At 48.3% G+C, this 17,102-nt stretch overlaps 1 protein-coding gene across 2 annotated transcripts in view; it reads right to left on the bottom strand.

Moving 5' to 3' along the window:
• epha4l (eph receptor A4, like) overlaps positions 1-15,839 on the bottom strand; it is a 50,036-nt gene extending 34,197 nt beyond the window's left edge. For both annotated transcript variants that reach the window (XM_079165739.1, XM_079165738.1), the window contains exons 1-3: positions 15,619-15,839; positions 13,790-13,857; positions 10,644-11,307 (exon numbers count right to left, since the gene is read on the bottom strand). In XM_079165739.1, coding sequence (XP_079021865.1) covers positions 10,644-11,307; positions 13,790-13,857; positions 15,619-15,715 — 829 coding nt within the window. In that variant the 5' untranslated portion in view covers positions 15,716-15,839. The remainder of the gene's footprint in view (positions 1-10,643; positions 11,308-13,789; positions 13,858-15,618) is intronic.
• Positions 15,840-17,102: the final 1,263 nt, after the last annotated feature.

Here is a 17,102-nt window from a genome sequence, read left to right on the forward strand (position 1 = left end):
AAGTACATTTGTGTCTTTTTACCTGCAAGGACTGACATTCTGTTCACTATAAAATAAGAAATCTAATTCTCAGAGGCTGTAACATGGACTCCACGAGGTTCTCCACGAGGTTCTCCACACGGTGACGGCTGAGCCAGCGGTGCCGAAAACAGCAACAGTGTTGACGGAGCTAACAGCGCTAACTAACTACTAACAAACATTATTTTCATAAATACATTTTCATGCATCAGTGAAGGATTTTCTATTCTCATGTTGCCTCACTGTCATTAATAATACGAAGCTGTTGGGTGATCAGACTCAGTGTATTGACATCTATTGAATCTTGTGATAAAAGTACATTTCGGTGGAATCATGACTATAATTGGGTAATTTCAGTTTATTATCAGGCTCTGAAAGGCCTCTCAGTGTTCCGACTCGTTCTGCTTTCCACAGGTGTGTGTGTGCCCTCAGATGGTATGATGCCGTCACCACAAAGCCGTATCACAGAAACCTGAAAGTGAAAAACGAGCCTCGACTTCCACTTCACAGAGCCCAGATGGATATGGAAACAAAACGAGTAAACCAGCAGCCTACAGACGGGGATCTTCAGAGGACAAACGACTCCAAATGACAATGAGTTGACTTGCAGAGACTGCCTGCTGGTCAGAGTGAGTTCTGGATGCTCTGCTTCATCCCTGCAGTAAACGCAAAAAAGCGCATTCAAACACACCTCGCGTGCACGTGATCGTACGGCGTGTCAATGTGTCGACACTTAACTGCACAGAAACACACGCAAAAAAGCTTTAATTACCGAGTTGTCTAGTGGTCTCGGGGGCGAGATTAACATCGGCCTTGCCAGTGTCTCGGAGGCGGCTTGACGGGTTATGAGGAGGGGGGTCGGAAAAGGGTCGACTCGCGGGTGAGAAGAAAGGTATTTTTAGGTTGTTTGCTTAGGTAATCTACTTGTAGCTCGCAGACGACAGCCTGTCTGGGGCCTCAAAGCACCTTCTATTGTGCGTGTGTGTGTGTGTGTGTCAGAGAACACTGTGCACACCGTCACTCCTCTGCATTGTGTGTGTGTGTGTGTGTGTGTGGGAATACATGCAGCTATAGATGTGTGTGCTTATGTGCGTGTGTGCGCTCAGCCGGGGCACATAAAAACCTTCCTGGGTCAGTAGCTCTTCAACAGCTCAGCCCAATGACAAGTCTGCCGGCCTCCGCTGTGGATGTCACTGCTTTCACCTTTGACCTCTCCTGGTGTCACTCAGGCCTCACTCTCTCCAGACTACTTTCCCCTCGTCTGTCTCTCTCGAAACAGGATCGAGGTCATTGCTGTCGTGGAAGCGATACACCCCCCCCCCCCCCCCCCCCCCCCCCCCCCCCTCCGACTTGAAGCCGTGCCGGCTCCTGTTCGCATGGAATGGCTTTGCGTGACGTGTGTGTGTGCATTCCAGAGTTAGTAACATATATGTGTCCACAAACTTTGCAGTCGGGTGCATAAGTTGCCCTCCGTAACCCCCGGGCTAGTTGAACCTGGCCTTGCATGGGGGGGGGGGGGTGTAACAGGAGCCTGGGGGTTAATGGCTGCTGCTTAGACAGGGTTACTCTGCTAATGTGTAACGTTTTAGCCGTTTAGCTTTGATGTGAGGACAGACACACACGGGCACGGCGAGGATGGGAAGAGGCAAACAAAAGGGCGGTGAGATTCAAAATGCGCAGCGAGCTTTGAAGTCAGTGTTGTGGATACACCACACGGAGAGGGCCAAAGTTGAGTTTCTGTTGATTTTCTGATTTGCATTTCTTGGCCTCACGTCTGCTGCTCTCTTCCTGCCTTTTTCCTGTTATCTCTCCTTATCTCTATGGTCTCTTTCACCACTTAGGGCGATGCTCCGTGCTTGGCAGCTCTGTCAGTGCTTCGAGCAGCGCCCGATGTTCCCTCGCTGAGCTGCCAAAAATGTGGTCATGACTTCTTTTATTCTCTGCCAATCTTGTATCTTTACACACCGAGCACAAAAGGGTCCAAATCACATAGATTTTAATTTCTTCAATTCTGTAGATTATCCAGAGTAATGGGTCGTGTGCTGTATAGGGGGACTATTTCTTCAGTAGGAAGTAGTTCCCGTGAAAACGGTTCAAAGTCAGGCGAGACACCCCGACAACACGCACAGGTAGCGATATTGACAGTAATATCAACCGCAGCAGCCGGAGGTCGCGACACGACCACACGAGGCTTGTTCAAAGAGCGATCACCGTCTGTACCCATAACCCCCCACTTCACCTTTCACATCTCCAGCCGTTTATCAGGGCCTCTAGACAGGAGCCAATTCATCTCCTTCACACACACACACACACACACACACACACACACACACACACACACACACACACACACACACACACACACACCCTCCGTTCACACACAATCACGCTCCGCTTAGATTTCTTCGCGCCTCCTTTTCATTTCAATCACTTCCTCTTTCTCTCAATCTCTATCCTATCTGTCTTTCTCTGTTTTGTCCTGTTTCGTCTTCCGCTCACATTCCACCTCAGCGGTGCGAGCCTTCAAGGGAGAGAGTGTCTCTTTTTATTTATTTTTTTCCTCTCCTCCCCTTCCCAGCAGTATTTGACAGCTTGCCGCAGATCAGGGCAGATCAGAGGTTTCTAATCCCACAGACGTGCCCCTAGCACGGACACACCTCCGCCTATCGGATCCCCGGGTGCTGCGGGACCTCCACATCCCCAAATTACATTTCAGCTCCCCCACAGAGAGGTAACACCTCACAGGCGACCCCATGGTGTGTTTGATACACATGCAGTTTGCATGTCGGCGTGCATGCACGTGTATTCGCAGCAAGAAATCTGCCACCCGACCCCAAAGGCTCTGGGTTTAAACCGAGCTGCATGTATGTGTGTTAGACTCTACGCAAAAAGAGTTGCTTAGAATTAAGTGCCGGACTATTTTGTTTCCTGGAGGAACAATATCGTCCTCTATAGTTGCAATAGAGAAGAAGCCAAAACTGTGGTTCCAAATTGCAAAAATAGTCCTAAACGGAGCGTCGCCGTTGCAGGATTCATTCAAAACTGACCCTGAAAATCCAAAGTGAACGAACTTAAACACCTGAATATGTTTGAAGGTTTCTACAAAGCAAAAAAATATTGCTCCAGCTCAGCGTTAGCTGTAAACATATCGGAATCGTAAGCTCACGTGAGTGGATGTTTCTCGTCTAAAGGCACCTTGGGGGGATCGTAGTGGACATTATGTCCTCACGTTTTCATGTACGCAGCATTGTCCCTTCAACCCCTAATCATCGAAGCAGCTCTTTTCTAATGCAGCTGTGGTGATGATTCATATGGTAGAGTTTGATAGCCAATCGAGTGCTGGAAGTGCTCCAAACTCTGTCATGCAGGTAATGAACAGGACTGAAGTACCTCCTCCCACTCAGCAACTCTATCGCATTGACAGATGTTGTCCACAAAAAAAAAAGATGTTTCCTTTAGAAAACCCTGCCGGTGTTCCCTCATTTTTCTTCCTACAGACAGAAATCACACATTCTAAGTGTGTGTGTGGGGTTTTTCTTCCAGGGAGAATGAGCCAGTGTGCCATTTAATCCGCCACCGTGATTAGAAAAGAGGGGATCTCAGGCTCATTAAAATGGGCACTGCGTCCAGTCTCGGGGCACATCAGATTACACAGCGGCCCTTTTATTGCGAGGCCTTTTTTGTCATAACCCCGAACTGATTGCCACGGAACGGCCTTTGATACGGCCGCTGGACTCTGCGCCCCCTGAGAAAACAAAAAAAGGATGCAGAGGAGGGGAGCAGAAACGACCACCTACTGTCGGGACGGAGGGAGCTTAAGATCGAAATCAGCGGCGGAGGGGGAGATAAAACATTTCCGAAGGTGTTTGCAATCAGCCCGCCATTGTCGGGTACTTGGCCGTCCGTCTGAGGAGCTGCTTTGTCTGCGGGGCTCAGATCGTGCAGCCCGATTGGAACGTTAATAGAAGTTTATGATACAGCACGCGATACGTCTGCCGCAACAGATGCACAGAATAAATATAGGACAGATAATGGTTCTCACACACACACACACACACACACACACACACACACACACACACACACACACACACGCACACACAACCTCCTCACGATCAGTAAGACATTGCCCCAGATCAAAGGGATTTCTGTGCAATGGTGAACCGACGGATGAAGTGTAGAAAAAGCACAGTTGCCAGACTGGAACTAAATCTCTTTACACTTCACTTCCCCTCCATGTTTTTCTCTCTCTCTCTCTCTCTCTCTCTCTCTCTCTCTCTCTCTCTCTCTCTCTCTCTCTCTCTCCCTGCCTCCTCATCTCCATCTCCTCCGCTCTTCTTGGCGAGAGAGGTCTGTTCTCCCTCTCTGTCAGCACAAAGAAGGTGACAGAGGCCCTCTCTCTTTCCCTTTCATAACCTCTCTCTCTCTCTCTCACTCTCTCTCTCTCACTCTCTCTCTCTCTCTCTCTCTCTCTCTCGCTGAAACAGTCCACTTGATTGCTGTCCACTTCTCCTTCTGTCCGTCTTTCTCTGCCTATACATCCGTCCGTCTCTCTTTACCGCCTCTCTCCTCTCTCACTCTCTGTCAGCTCTGAGGGAGAAAACTAAGGTTTTTTTTAGGAAAGACTCGAAGTGAGCGGAAGAGAAAGAGAGGGGGCAAGAGAGCAAGAGGGAGAGTGTGCAGGAGCGCAGGAGAAAATGGAGGGAGAAGAAGGGAAACAGCCGGTGGATTGGGGGAACGTCGGGGACGGAGAGAGGGAGAGAGGGAGAGAAGGAGGGGGCGAGAGGACTGCAGGGTTGTGTTGGTAGAGAGCTGGGGTATTGATTCAGGGCCTTTTGACATGCTAATTTGCTTGCTGACTGCTTTAATCGCTCCCTCTTCCCATCGCGGGCTTCAAAGAGAGGATGCTTTTCAAAAAGATGAGAGAGGAGAGGGACAGAGACATTTTATCATCCTTTTAAAGCCCTTTTTGACACGTCCACAGCTATATGTTCCTCGTGCCAGCTGACGATGTCAGCAGCACCACAACAGCTTTCCTCACATTACCTCGTAGTAGTCGGCTGATTTTTGGGCTGCATCTGCATAGAATACTGTTCAGAAGGTAGTGAATCCATGCTACCCATTATCTCTCATTTAGCTCTGATCCAACAGGTTTTGTTGCCTGAACCTAAACCTTAGTTTCACGACGTTAACCGCGTGGCATTGTGCGTTTCTGCAACGGTACAAGGCTGAGATGAAACGTAGTTTTTTGTTCAGATGCGCTAACTTTCAACGTATTTATTGTGAACATATTGCAGAACAGTACAATGACATCAAGATGTTTCTAGAGCTGTTTAACCAGAACCATGATTGTCATCATAACATGCTGTTCGGTCTCATGTCCAGAACTGAAATCTTATTTTGGCATGATTCATCTTATTCCTCTTATTTCTAACGAAGCTTGACATGCTTCTGGCTCTTCCCTGAAACCAGCGTCAGTTTGTTCTTTGAAACTATGCAAAATAAAGCACACTGCTCCAGAAAAACCCCTAAAAGTAACTTTGCATCAGCTTTAAAACTCAAAGGCAGATAAATGACTTAAAGATGGATGTTCCTGGCAGCCCTACACACACAGCGGCGTGGCCGAGGCTGCGGGGAGCGCCGCAGCCGTCAGCCCCCGGGGTCATGCTCGGTCGCTAGCGGCTTCCTGCCCTGAACAGGGCACCGCGAGGGGAAAGAGAGAGAGCGAGAGAGGTGATGAGTGTCGAGAACTGCAGTAGGGAACAAACACAGGCAGGACGGCAGCCCGAGCAGGAAAAACATTTCAGCACCTCAGCTAATGACGGTTGAATTACCCCCCCCACACACACACACACCTCCCTCCTCCACACAGTCAAGGGAGGATTTGTGTGTGTTGAGAGGATTTTGTTTTTCCTTCATCATTTTAGGAGCTAAATAAGAATAGCCTATATATTCTTTTGTTAAATGCTTAAAGCAATTATTTTAGCAAGAAGGGGAGGTTGGCGGATGATTGCTCGTGAGACATTGTGTCCTCTCTTTCTCCCTCTGAGTATGAATCTGTTGTTCTTTCCTGCTCTCCGCTGGTAATAAGATTCCTCGACTCTATTCAGAAAGCACAAAATGAGCCTCTCTGGTGGCAGGGAGAGTGATGAGTACATTCACCTCCATTCTGCTGCACTCGGCTCCTCGTGTGTGTCTGTGTGTGCTAACACATACTAAAGCATGCGTGCATCTGCTATACTTATTTATGAGTGTGTCTGTAGGCTTGAGTCTATTACTTAACATGTCCTTTTTTATTTTACATGCGGTGTGTGTGCGTGCATGCACGGCTGAATACACGAGCGCACACATGCACATAGTGGTTCCTGTCGCCTAAGACATCCTTCCCTGCACGTGTCTGGATTCTTTTTTTATTATTTTTATTCAGGTTTGTGTCTGTACACTCACACACTTGTGCATGTGTGTGTGTGTGTGTGTGTGTGTGTGTGAGTGTCTGGGGACCATGATAGGTGGTGATGTGCATGTGTGCTGCTGCTCTGGAGCTGCCTCCCTCCCCAGCAGTGAAGGTAATCTCATTATTCAGCCCACTTCCTGCTGCTGCCACCAGAGACAGGCTGACGAACACTAACCACCGCGACGGCCGGCGCAGAGAGGAGGGAGGGAGAAAAAAGAAAAAGAGGAGACGAGACGATAGAAAAGAAAAAGACTGAATGTAAACGTGCAAAAAGGAAAATGAAAGAAAAATGGAGGGAGATGGAAAAAAAGATATATGAAGAGAGACAAAAAAAGCCATAAAAGCAGCAGGATGTTTGAAGAGACAAGACATGGATGGAAAAAAAACAAGCAAGCTACCAAGCTGGCCAAGAAGAAGCAATACTTAATTTGAGTGTATGCAAGAGATAAAGGGGGGAAGGAGGAGGAGGAAAATAGGAAGGGAGGCGAGGAAGAGCAAGGGGACTGAGTCTGTGTATTTAAAGCCATCGGGGACCGGCGGGCTAAATAGAATTACGTGGTGAATTTAGAATGATGCTCCCAAGCGCATATTTAACACTGTCAACAGAGGGGGAGAGAGAGAGAGAGACACACACACACACACACACACACACACACACACACACACAATGAGTGACACACAGGAGAGAAACTTCATCCCTAAAACCTCTTAATCCAATATGAATGAGAGTTTCCAGTTTGGCAAAGACTGCTGGGAATAGAGAGGGGGGGGGGGGGGGGGTCTCAGGTGAGAAAATGCTCCGATCACACACTGACTTCATATTCGGCCCGAATTAAGCCATTATCCACACACACACACACACACACACACACACACACACACACACACACACACACACACACACACAGTTTTAGAGGGAACATGCAAAGTGGTGAAAAGGAAGGTTAAGTTTGCAGCATTTATCTAAAAACACAACACAAGGAAAGAGATCAAATGTGCAAAAGTTCAAAAGAACTTGATTTAAGAAAACAATGGAAATGTAAAAGATAAAGAGTTAAAAACGTCCTGTTTTGAGGCAATGTCAGCTGCCATTAAGGTGAGTGTGTGTGTGTGTGTGTGTGTGTGTGTGTGTGTGTGTGTGTTGACCGGTGGTGATGATAGGTTGTGGGGTGACGGTCAACAGCTCAACCATGAACTGGCATTCTTCAGTGTGAAAAGTGTCTGTCACCTTCACGCCTCGGCCGAGCTTTACCCTCAACAGACACACACCGACAAATATAACGTGAAGGAAACACACACACACACACACACACACACACACACACACACACACACACACACACACACACACACACACACACACACACACACACACACACATACATAACTTGACATTTGCTGAAATTCGTGAAAACACACATCATTGCTCTGCAGAGGCAAAACATGCTGCAAGAGCACACCGTCGTTCAAGTTTCTCTCGGCCGACAAAGAAACAAACAGTTAAGGTGATTAGCATTCTTCCATAATGACGTGTGTAGGTCTCACTAATCCCTCCTCATTAACACCCCCCCCCCCCCCCCCCCACACACACCCACACCAGATGAGGAGCGAGGGGACTCCCTGACCCCGAACCTTACACAACAGAGCGTGTGGGGGGAAGGTGGTTAACAGGGAAAGGGATCCCAAATGCAAACAGACAGAGTCCCCCCTCTCCTTAGATCAGGGGGCCCCCTTGGCCCTCAGTGCCCCTGGTTGGCCCCTCCTGCCTTGGCCCCTGGGTGTACACGCTGGCCACCCTTGGCCCACCTCAAGCACAGACACACATGTGCATGCCCCCGCCACAGCTGTCAAAATCCTGACGTCTTAATCAATCCTGGATCCACGACCCTGTCGGACGCAGCGCTAAGATGGATGCGGAAGGGGATGACCCCTGACCTCTGCCAGGGGTGGAGAATACAATTCTAACCCCGTCAGCCCCCCCTCCCCCTCCCCGTCTACCTCTTCCCCCCCTCCCAAACATTGCCAGCCTCAGTCGGCTCCGCTGCTGCCCCAAACAATGATGGAGGAGAGCCCATTCATCCTGGGCTGGGAACCAGGGGCCAAGGTGCCCTTGTAACCTCGCACGAACACAAGACAAGCGCAGACACACAAGCATGGGAACACACAAGTGAACTTGTGTGCACCACAGAAAACCTTTTGAAAAGAAAAGGTTTTAAATCAAATCTATCCGTATAGTGAGCAAAGGCTGACCCGCGCTCATATACTTTTTAAAACATTTTGATATATAACAAAAATAAACTATTAACAAACACCTTACCCCACAAATCTCGCTTGATATCCAACCTCCCTCCCCCCCAAAAACAGCAAGTCCCTCGGTCAACATGGCCCAATAGAGCCTGTCACATTGGGGAATATTAACCAGCTCATCAGTGCACTTGAAGACTGTCAGTGGCCAGAGACCTTTTAACCTCTCAGTCACTGGATCTGACCCACACTGACGGCATGCAGCGTTCAACCCCCAATGTCTGTCATCCAGTTTCAAATTGGAAGAGAAAAGCTAAGAAACAAAAAACTGTGTAATTGAAGCTAAAAAAAGGTGAATGAAGTGGGGGCACTGGGCAATGTAAACTCAAACTAACTAAAGTAGATGCAGTAATATGTGAACTAAATGGATGTATTGACTTGAAAAGCAATACTGGCAGACACTACGAGACTGCATTAGTCATAAAAAAAAATCATGGTTTCCAGATCTTTTATTGCCTTCTTGGGAGGGTAACGGCTATTTATTTCAACTGAAATTAAAGAGAAGAGATAAGGAGTCTGTTTCAATGTTGGTTAGGATAGACAGTCTGAGATCAGGGTCTCATTCTGATTTGAAACGAGAGACGTTAGTATAGTAAACTGCATGATAGAAAAGGCAATTTAAGGGAGTTTGCCTAAATTACTTTCTGGTCTCCTTCTCTCAAACCCCCAGTACCCCCATTGCCTCCCCCACCCCCAAGCAGCCAACGGTACCCCTAAATCACCAGACCTGTTTGTCATGCAATTAGTCCTCCAAGATAAAGGCTCCCTCGTAAATTAGGAGAGGTGTAGTGGTCCGTCCCCCTGTTAATCACCCGTGCCCAGCCTCTGACCCCTCTCTGCTTTCTGTGTGCGGTGGTGGTGGGTGGCGAATGGGGTGTACCAATAAACCATCATGGCAGAATTGGCATCCGCTCCTCTGGTCTAGCTGACAACTGTGCCTCAGCTTGGCAAAATGCTGCATGTGATCCACAAAACAGCTGCTGAGTGCTGCTAGACGCTATCCACAATACACTAATGCATGCAATAAACTGCAATCTATCGTCTGCAATGAAAAACAAGCAAGTTAAATTAAGGTGGAGTTGATCAAAAACGCCATTTGTTGCGAGAGTCTTGAAGCAAAGAATTTGCAAAGATCTATTGGCAAAGTTTAATGGGTATTTCTAGGCAATTTTCTGAATTCAGCAACATGCTGCAGGCTCTAACATGCTCCTGATTTAAAAGCACAGACCTTAAAACCTCATCAAACAGCGTGGTATAGGATCACGTCGAGCTGAGACTAGAATAATCGTCCGCGAAGGGCTATTCCCCCCTACCATATAGCACTATTTCAACCCCATCTCACAGCTGTGTATTTTCATTCTTCTCATACCTGCTCGGAATGATAAACTCATTCTCTCTCTTTCCCTTCCTCTAAAGCCGTCTATCTCTTTTTCCCAGCTTCTGGCTCCAATGGGAATAAGAGAAAGAGCAGGTGGGGGTGAAAGACACAGCGGTAGTGCAAACCAGTTGGAGCTCTATCCTTCCTCTCTCGGTGTCAACCAATTCCTCCTGGGACGCATCCCATTGCACAACACCTCCCAGTGGGCCTGCTAATTACTTCATTTACAATCATCATCGCTTCTATCGGCCAACCAGACAACTGGAGAGGAGAGTGCAGAGGGAGCGGGAGAGCGAGGAGTCAGAAATATCCAACAGAGTGCGAGGTGGGTGAACGGAGGACAAAGAGAACGAAACATAAAGGATAAAGACAGAGAAAGAGGGTGGGGAGAATTAAATAGATGGTATACTGTAGGGACTGGCAGAGTTTGAAGGTAGAGAGCGATCTATAAATAGAGAAAGCCCCAAAAAACAAATGTCAATTATTTACCTTGGCATTCTGCATTGCGCTCCTCGAATCCAGGGTTACACAGGCAATTCCCAATGGGCACCAGCCACTCTCCGTCCGCCCCGCAGTACATCTTCGGAACCTCCTTCTCCTCTGAATTATCCACGCATGAGCCACGAATTTCCACAAGCGAGGAGGTATCGGCTCCAGTAATGGTATCGGGGAACTGGGCCAAGTTCCGCACCGCAAGCGGACATTTCTTGTAGAAGACCCTGACGGACACGAGCGCGATGCACGCTCCGACATCCTGGAAGGCCAAATAGAAGCCCTTTCGGCTCAAGGCCCCCACGTCCCGGACCTCCGTGTTCAGCTTCATGATGCGATCGCCGATGTCCACCTGCGTGAAGCTCTCGTCCGCGGCGATGGTGTCGATCTTGCCGAACTGGTTCTCGCGGATGTAGCGCTCCTTGTCGTTGTTGGACTCGTAATAGTACAGATTGAAGGTTTCCTTGCAGGTTCCCATGACACCCGGGAGGCTGTTGCAGTCCCGGAGGGTGAACTTGATCTCGATGTAGACGCGCTGGGCACCGCCTCGGGGGATCCAGTCAGTGCGGAGCCAGTTGTTCTGGTTTGGCTCCATGACGTTACACACCTGGTACGTCCGGATGGGAATGTTCTTTTCATCCATAATACTCACTTCCTCCCACTGGGGAAAGGAGCACAACAATAGAAATAAACGTTACAAGGGTATTCTTAAACCTCTGACTTTCAATCTGCAAATTAATTACTCATGTTGTAAAAGAGAAATATCAAAACCAAATTGCTCTCCTAATTAAAATGGCTTATATAAGTATTGCACATGACTGGGAGCCGGTCCATGTCAAGAATGAGAGATAATGTGCAAAAGAGCATGCAAGAAAGATTAGTCAATATTTGAGTCTCGGCAGAGCAATTAATTAATGGCTAAACTTAATGCATATTTTATGAATGGCACCTAATAGACTTGTTAGGTCCTAATATAGAATAATAAAGATATTAATATTCATGGCTTCTCCTCCACCGCGAGGAAGGAAATTTGTAATTAGTTCTATGCCTCTGCAATGCCTACACTTAAATTACTCGGGTAGTGGTACACAATGTCGTCTTCACACGTACACACACTTGCACGCCCGAGAGAGGAAAAAGGAAGGAATGAAAAGGCAAGATTGTGTAGATGCAAAAAACTAAAAAGGTCTGGAATCAATGCTAATGATCTAATGTGTGCCTGCTTTACTTCAGCATATACGACGGGGAGACGGACGCACATGTTCAGCGCTGTTAGTATGAACTCATAGGAGAGAGGGAGATGGTGACGTGGGGCGCATGGATCACCTTATCCTGCGCGGCCTGTTTTACTTTTTGCCAGGAGGGAATGTTTGTTTTACTTATGATAAAGTTCCCCTCTCGACAGTTCGCCGTTGAGCAAATACAAGCCCGTCTTGAGAGGCTCAAAGCGCCGTGTTCCCTGAAGTTTTTTTTTTTCCGCCGTGTGTTTTAAATAGAGTCTTTGACTCAGCCGGGCTGTAAACAAGAGCAGACAGGCCTTTGGCTGCCGTAGCTTCAACCATTTAGAAAACTGTAAGAAAGAAGAAAAAAAAGAAGTCATAATGGAACAGTGGAAGATATAGGTTACGCTGCCAGATTTGATTTGACGCCTTATCATAAACAATCTGGTTTAAAGCTGTATTTCCCCCGGAGGAGGGTGGGTTAATGCTAAACATAGTGCCGCGGCTGTATGATTTGAGAAGATGTCTATCATTCCCTGCTGTTCCATTCCACTCCGCTCTCTTCCTTTAGCCCCCCCCCCCCCCCTTTGTTGTGGAAATCAAGCAGCGCTGAGATAAGGCCGCACCTTTCCCCGATAGCGGGGAAGAGGGAGAATAAGGCCAATTGGTCGTAATGAGAGGGTGAATGCAGGCCTGCCGGTGGTGCCAGGACCCTGTCAATCACTTGTTTGCGATAAAATGGCTGAAGACCGGGCGGACGGGGGGGGGGGGGGGGGGGGGGGGGACGCAGCACCGGCCAGGTTCACTGAGGAAAGCTCGTGAGCAGAACGGGCAACAGCTGCACAAGGTGGAATCCCCCCCCCCCCCCCCCCCCCCCTTTTTTCATTAGACGATTGTCCCTAATTTGTATTAATTTTCATGAAACATAAAAAGGCTGATTTGTGCTCATCATCACATTTCTGTAATGAAGGAGTGACTGCTATTTGTTCAACATGAACAATTATTCGTTTATGTTTATGCATTTTTGTTTGACTTGGTTGAGGCATGGAACGGGCCTTCCCTTTCCTAAGCCATCACTGCCCCGTGGCCACTGTGGGGCCCCTATATTTGCTCCCTTATCAGGGCCACTGTAGATCTCCCAATTAGACCGAAGGGATCACGCATTCGGTCGACCCTGTCCTCCGTCGCTTTACAGCGAGATCCAGTCGTCCTGCGGCAAAAAGAGCTAAACCCTCTGCACTTTCCCCCCTCATTCATCAGTTCTAGAGGACCCTCTCTCTCTCTCTCTCTCTCTCTCAGCTGCCAACTCCCCTCTCTCCCGCTCCCTCTCCTCGACTCAATGGTGGAAAGGGATATAAAGTTTCTCCACAAAGACCGATTCAATCCGCCGTCTATTCAGGAAACCTGACGCCCGCTGCAGTATCGGCCCCTGCATCTGACCATTACAGAGTGGTTAGAGAGAAGGGAAGCGAGGAGAAAAGAGGGGGAGCAGGGGTTGGGGAGTGAGGAGGTGTGTGTGTGTGGGGGGGGGTTGCCTATAGACCGGTGGTTCTCAAAGTGGATTCGGGGGACCCCATGGGGCCCTGGAGGCTGTTCCAGAGGGTCTCTATATACGACAAAATGTCTCCCCTTTCTCTCTCTCGTTTAATTCACCCATATTTTAGTGTACGATACTGGAAATGATGCCTTGATCTCACCCTGAGCCTAATGTCCCTACAGTGCAGACAGCTGCACAATAAATCATCAACAATGATGTTCCCATAAAGGACTCACCAGGACTAGGTCTTATCAAAGAGGGCTGTGTATCTGTTTGGCGGTCCACTCCAGAGCTCTTGCCAATAATGGATATTATCTCTCCATTTTTGTTTGCTCAATAGGGGACCATGCGTCCTAACAAGGGGACACTTCTTTTGCAGCACTTACCCCTCCTTCTGTGGGGTTGGCGACCCATCCCAGCTCCCCCTGTACGGATCTGGAGTCCAATAACGTGACTGGAAAACAAGAATGGGAGAAGTGAGCATGCATTCTGAGTGCGTTCATACAACATCAGCATTGGCATGTAATCCATTTAAATCGGACACACCGAGAAGGAAAAATGGGTTCCTATGTTTTTCACAAAAAAATAGGTTTATAATGAATAGAAATAAGTAGGAAAATATTCTCATGATGGATGTCGGTACGCACAGAGTGAAAACTGAAGGCCAGCGAGTCCTGCAAATGTTTTCTTATGCGTAATTCCCTGCTGGGCTAAACGCGCGTCGTTTTGATTGATTTCAGTTGAGATAAAGATTTGTTTTGTGAAAGACAAATGTAGCTACTTCCCCCAGTGTCCTTAAAGTAATAACGTTTCATCTCGCTCAGCGTCTGCGAGAAGCATGTTTGATGTGATCGGATTCAATTAGGGAGCCGTGTGCAGAAACTTGCTGGTTGAAGAACAGACGCTGTTAAAATGCCTCCGACAGACGGACAGACGGACGGGCTGTTACGCAAAATATGTTGTTGAAAAGAGTAAAATATTATGTATGTGAAGCGTTAATTAAAATATGTGTCCATTTGAACTAAATGGCGTATATTTTAGGATTCTCTTTTAGGGGTTTTGAATTCGGTGCGAAGCTTAATCAGCTGCTCGGTCGAGATTAATAAATATGCCCGTTATGCAAGTCTGTGATATAAATTATTCGGGAGACTGCAGACTGATCCATTTTAAAGGCGGAACATTTGTTTCAAATTTAACTTAACCGAGCCCGGGATTCGTCCCGAGGACTTGTGCCAAACAGAGACAGAATTCTGCAGGAGACGGACTCCGTGCGTCCGATGAGATGTGTTTTTTAAATCAAATCAAATATTTCATGTATTAGTGTTTGCACTAGAACCCGTGGTGCATTTTAAAGGCTGGACACGCTGCGCCCCAGGACCCCGAGTCCCGAAACCTTCCGAGCTCACTGTTTCGTGTCGGACACACACCGTGCTCCATTTAGAGATCTCGCGCTTCGATGTTCGGCCGCTCTTCAGTAAACGTAAATCATCGGGTAAAAGCAAAGAGCAGGAAGCGCTGTTATTAATCGCTTTGGAACTATTCTTTAATTCGGCGTGGAGGCTTAGTATTCACACCGAGCAGCACACTTAAGCAATTGGTTATCTTGACATTCCCATAATCACCTTCCACCAAAAAAACCCCACCGTGACAGCGGGAGCGATCACTGTGAGCGATTCTGAAATTGATAAATTACGATCTGCTAAGCCGCTCGGAGGTGCGAGTCTCCCACTGACTGGTGAATGTTCTTCATTTCTGCTCTACAAGACATGTCTTTTGTACATGCACCGCCACATTAAACTTGGTTTTTTTTTACGCAGGGAGAGAAGCTTGACCTCCCCCCTCTAGATCAGCATGTATCGTGGGGGGCTGCAAGTTATTCCTGCTACCAGGCTTTCGGCAACTGGCACGATCCAAGCCCGAGCCCGAGACCAAAAAACAGCCGATGCGCATTTTGGACAGCCACTTCTCATTCCAGCTGCGTTCACATACAAAAAGAAACCCCAGCAAAAGTCGCTGCGTAAAGGTGACCGTCGGTTGTTGTTGTTTTTTTGTCCACCCCGTATACTTATTGCAGCGTATACGCACTCGCAACTATAGGGGGGCCACGAAGTGAGGCTCCGCAGCGCAAACACACACAGAGGGGGGAGACGGAGCGGGGATGAAGTCCGAAGTCCGCGGGCAGTTATGTTTTGTTTTTTTCTCCCGACAACCTTACCTTCATTGGGGGGATATATCCGTGCCGGCGAAACAAACGTAGAAATCCCAAAAATAAGAAAGGTGGCCGTGAACAAAATCCCTGCCATGAGTGCCATTTGTGTCGTTGTTCCGTTTTTCCTCTCCTCTTTTTCTTTCGCTGCTCTTCTCCCAGGTCCTGCTCTCTCGCTCTCTCTCTCTTTCTCTCTCTCTCTCACTCGCCCCCTCTCTCTCTCCCTCTCTCTCTCTCTCTTTCCCAGTGGAATATGGGTTTGAAGCGGACAGGGAGGAGAGACGCAACGAGCGCACCACAGCCAGGAGGCGGGTCTACTCTCATGTGCGCTTTGACGCGGACCCGTCAATCCATATAGGAAACGTATAGTGGACAAGAGTGGAGGAGGAGGGGGAATAATCATTAATTGCACCCCCCACTCCCTGCACCCCCCCCCCCCCACACACACACACACACACACACACACACACACACACACACTCCAAACAGCTCACTCTGTCGTTTACCAGTTAACACTAGTCAGAGATAGGAGGAGATGGTGACAGTGTGAGATGGCAACGACCCACATTCGCCATGCAGGTACAAAGGCGATGTAAAAACTCGGAGGGGGGGAAATGTCCGTTTAGTCAACAGTGAAAACGAAAGGGATGTGTTTGTGTGTGTGCGTGTGTGTGTGTGTGTGTGTGTGTGTGTGTGTGTGTACGCACGTGAGATGCCTGGATGCCATACATGGCAACTGAGATTTGTTTAGGGAATGAAGTCAGCTCCAATCGCAGCTCCCTTAACTTTAACTGGGAAACATAAACTGCTCCTCAACTTTGTATTCATATGAGTAAAAAATTCAATGCGTCAGTGTTCGTCCTCTGTGTCCCCCAGCACTCACACTGACTGCTGCTGCTGATCCTGCACGGGGTCCGGCTCCGCTCGAGCGCAGCGCAGTCCAAGGCGGGCCGCATCGGACCAAGGTCGCCACCTAGCGGTGATGTTGACGCCTGTTCTGCCTCCAAAATTGGATTAGAGAACAAGCAGGAGCATGACCTCCATACCATTACATGCTATTGCACTTTGTGGAAATTGAGGATGCCTTCTTTTGTGATAGGAGGCGAGCCTGTATTGGATTATGGTCCCTTGCTATTATTCGATTATTATCGAGGCTTTATGGGTATTTATGTGCACAGAGATTCATCCATCAGTACAAGTGTACGGAGCCGACCTGGTGTTGTGGAGCCGCAAAGGTGAACGGGTGTGCAGGAATTGATGTTGCTCCTGCAGTCTTTTCTCCAAACAAAGGCTGCATTGTTCTTGTTTCGAGAAAAGCCAGCTGTGTCCAGGTTTTGGGGTTCTGCCCAGGGTGCTCTCCCTCTTTTATGTCCTCCTACACAGGTCTTCTATTGCTCCCATGAGATGTGCCCCGTTGCAGCGGCAGGCAGGCAACCTTTCAATGATCTGCAGAGGAGATTGTCACCGTGTGGGCAGGTCCGGGCGTTCTGCAT

The sequence above is a fragment of the Pholis gunnellus genome (assembly GCF_910591455.1).
Source record: "Pholis gunnellus genome assembly, chromosome: 9".
In the NCBI taxonomy this organism is placed as follows: Eukaryota; Metazoa; Chordata; class Actinopteri; order Perciformes; family Pholidae; genus Pholis; species Pholis gunnellus.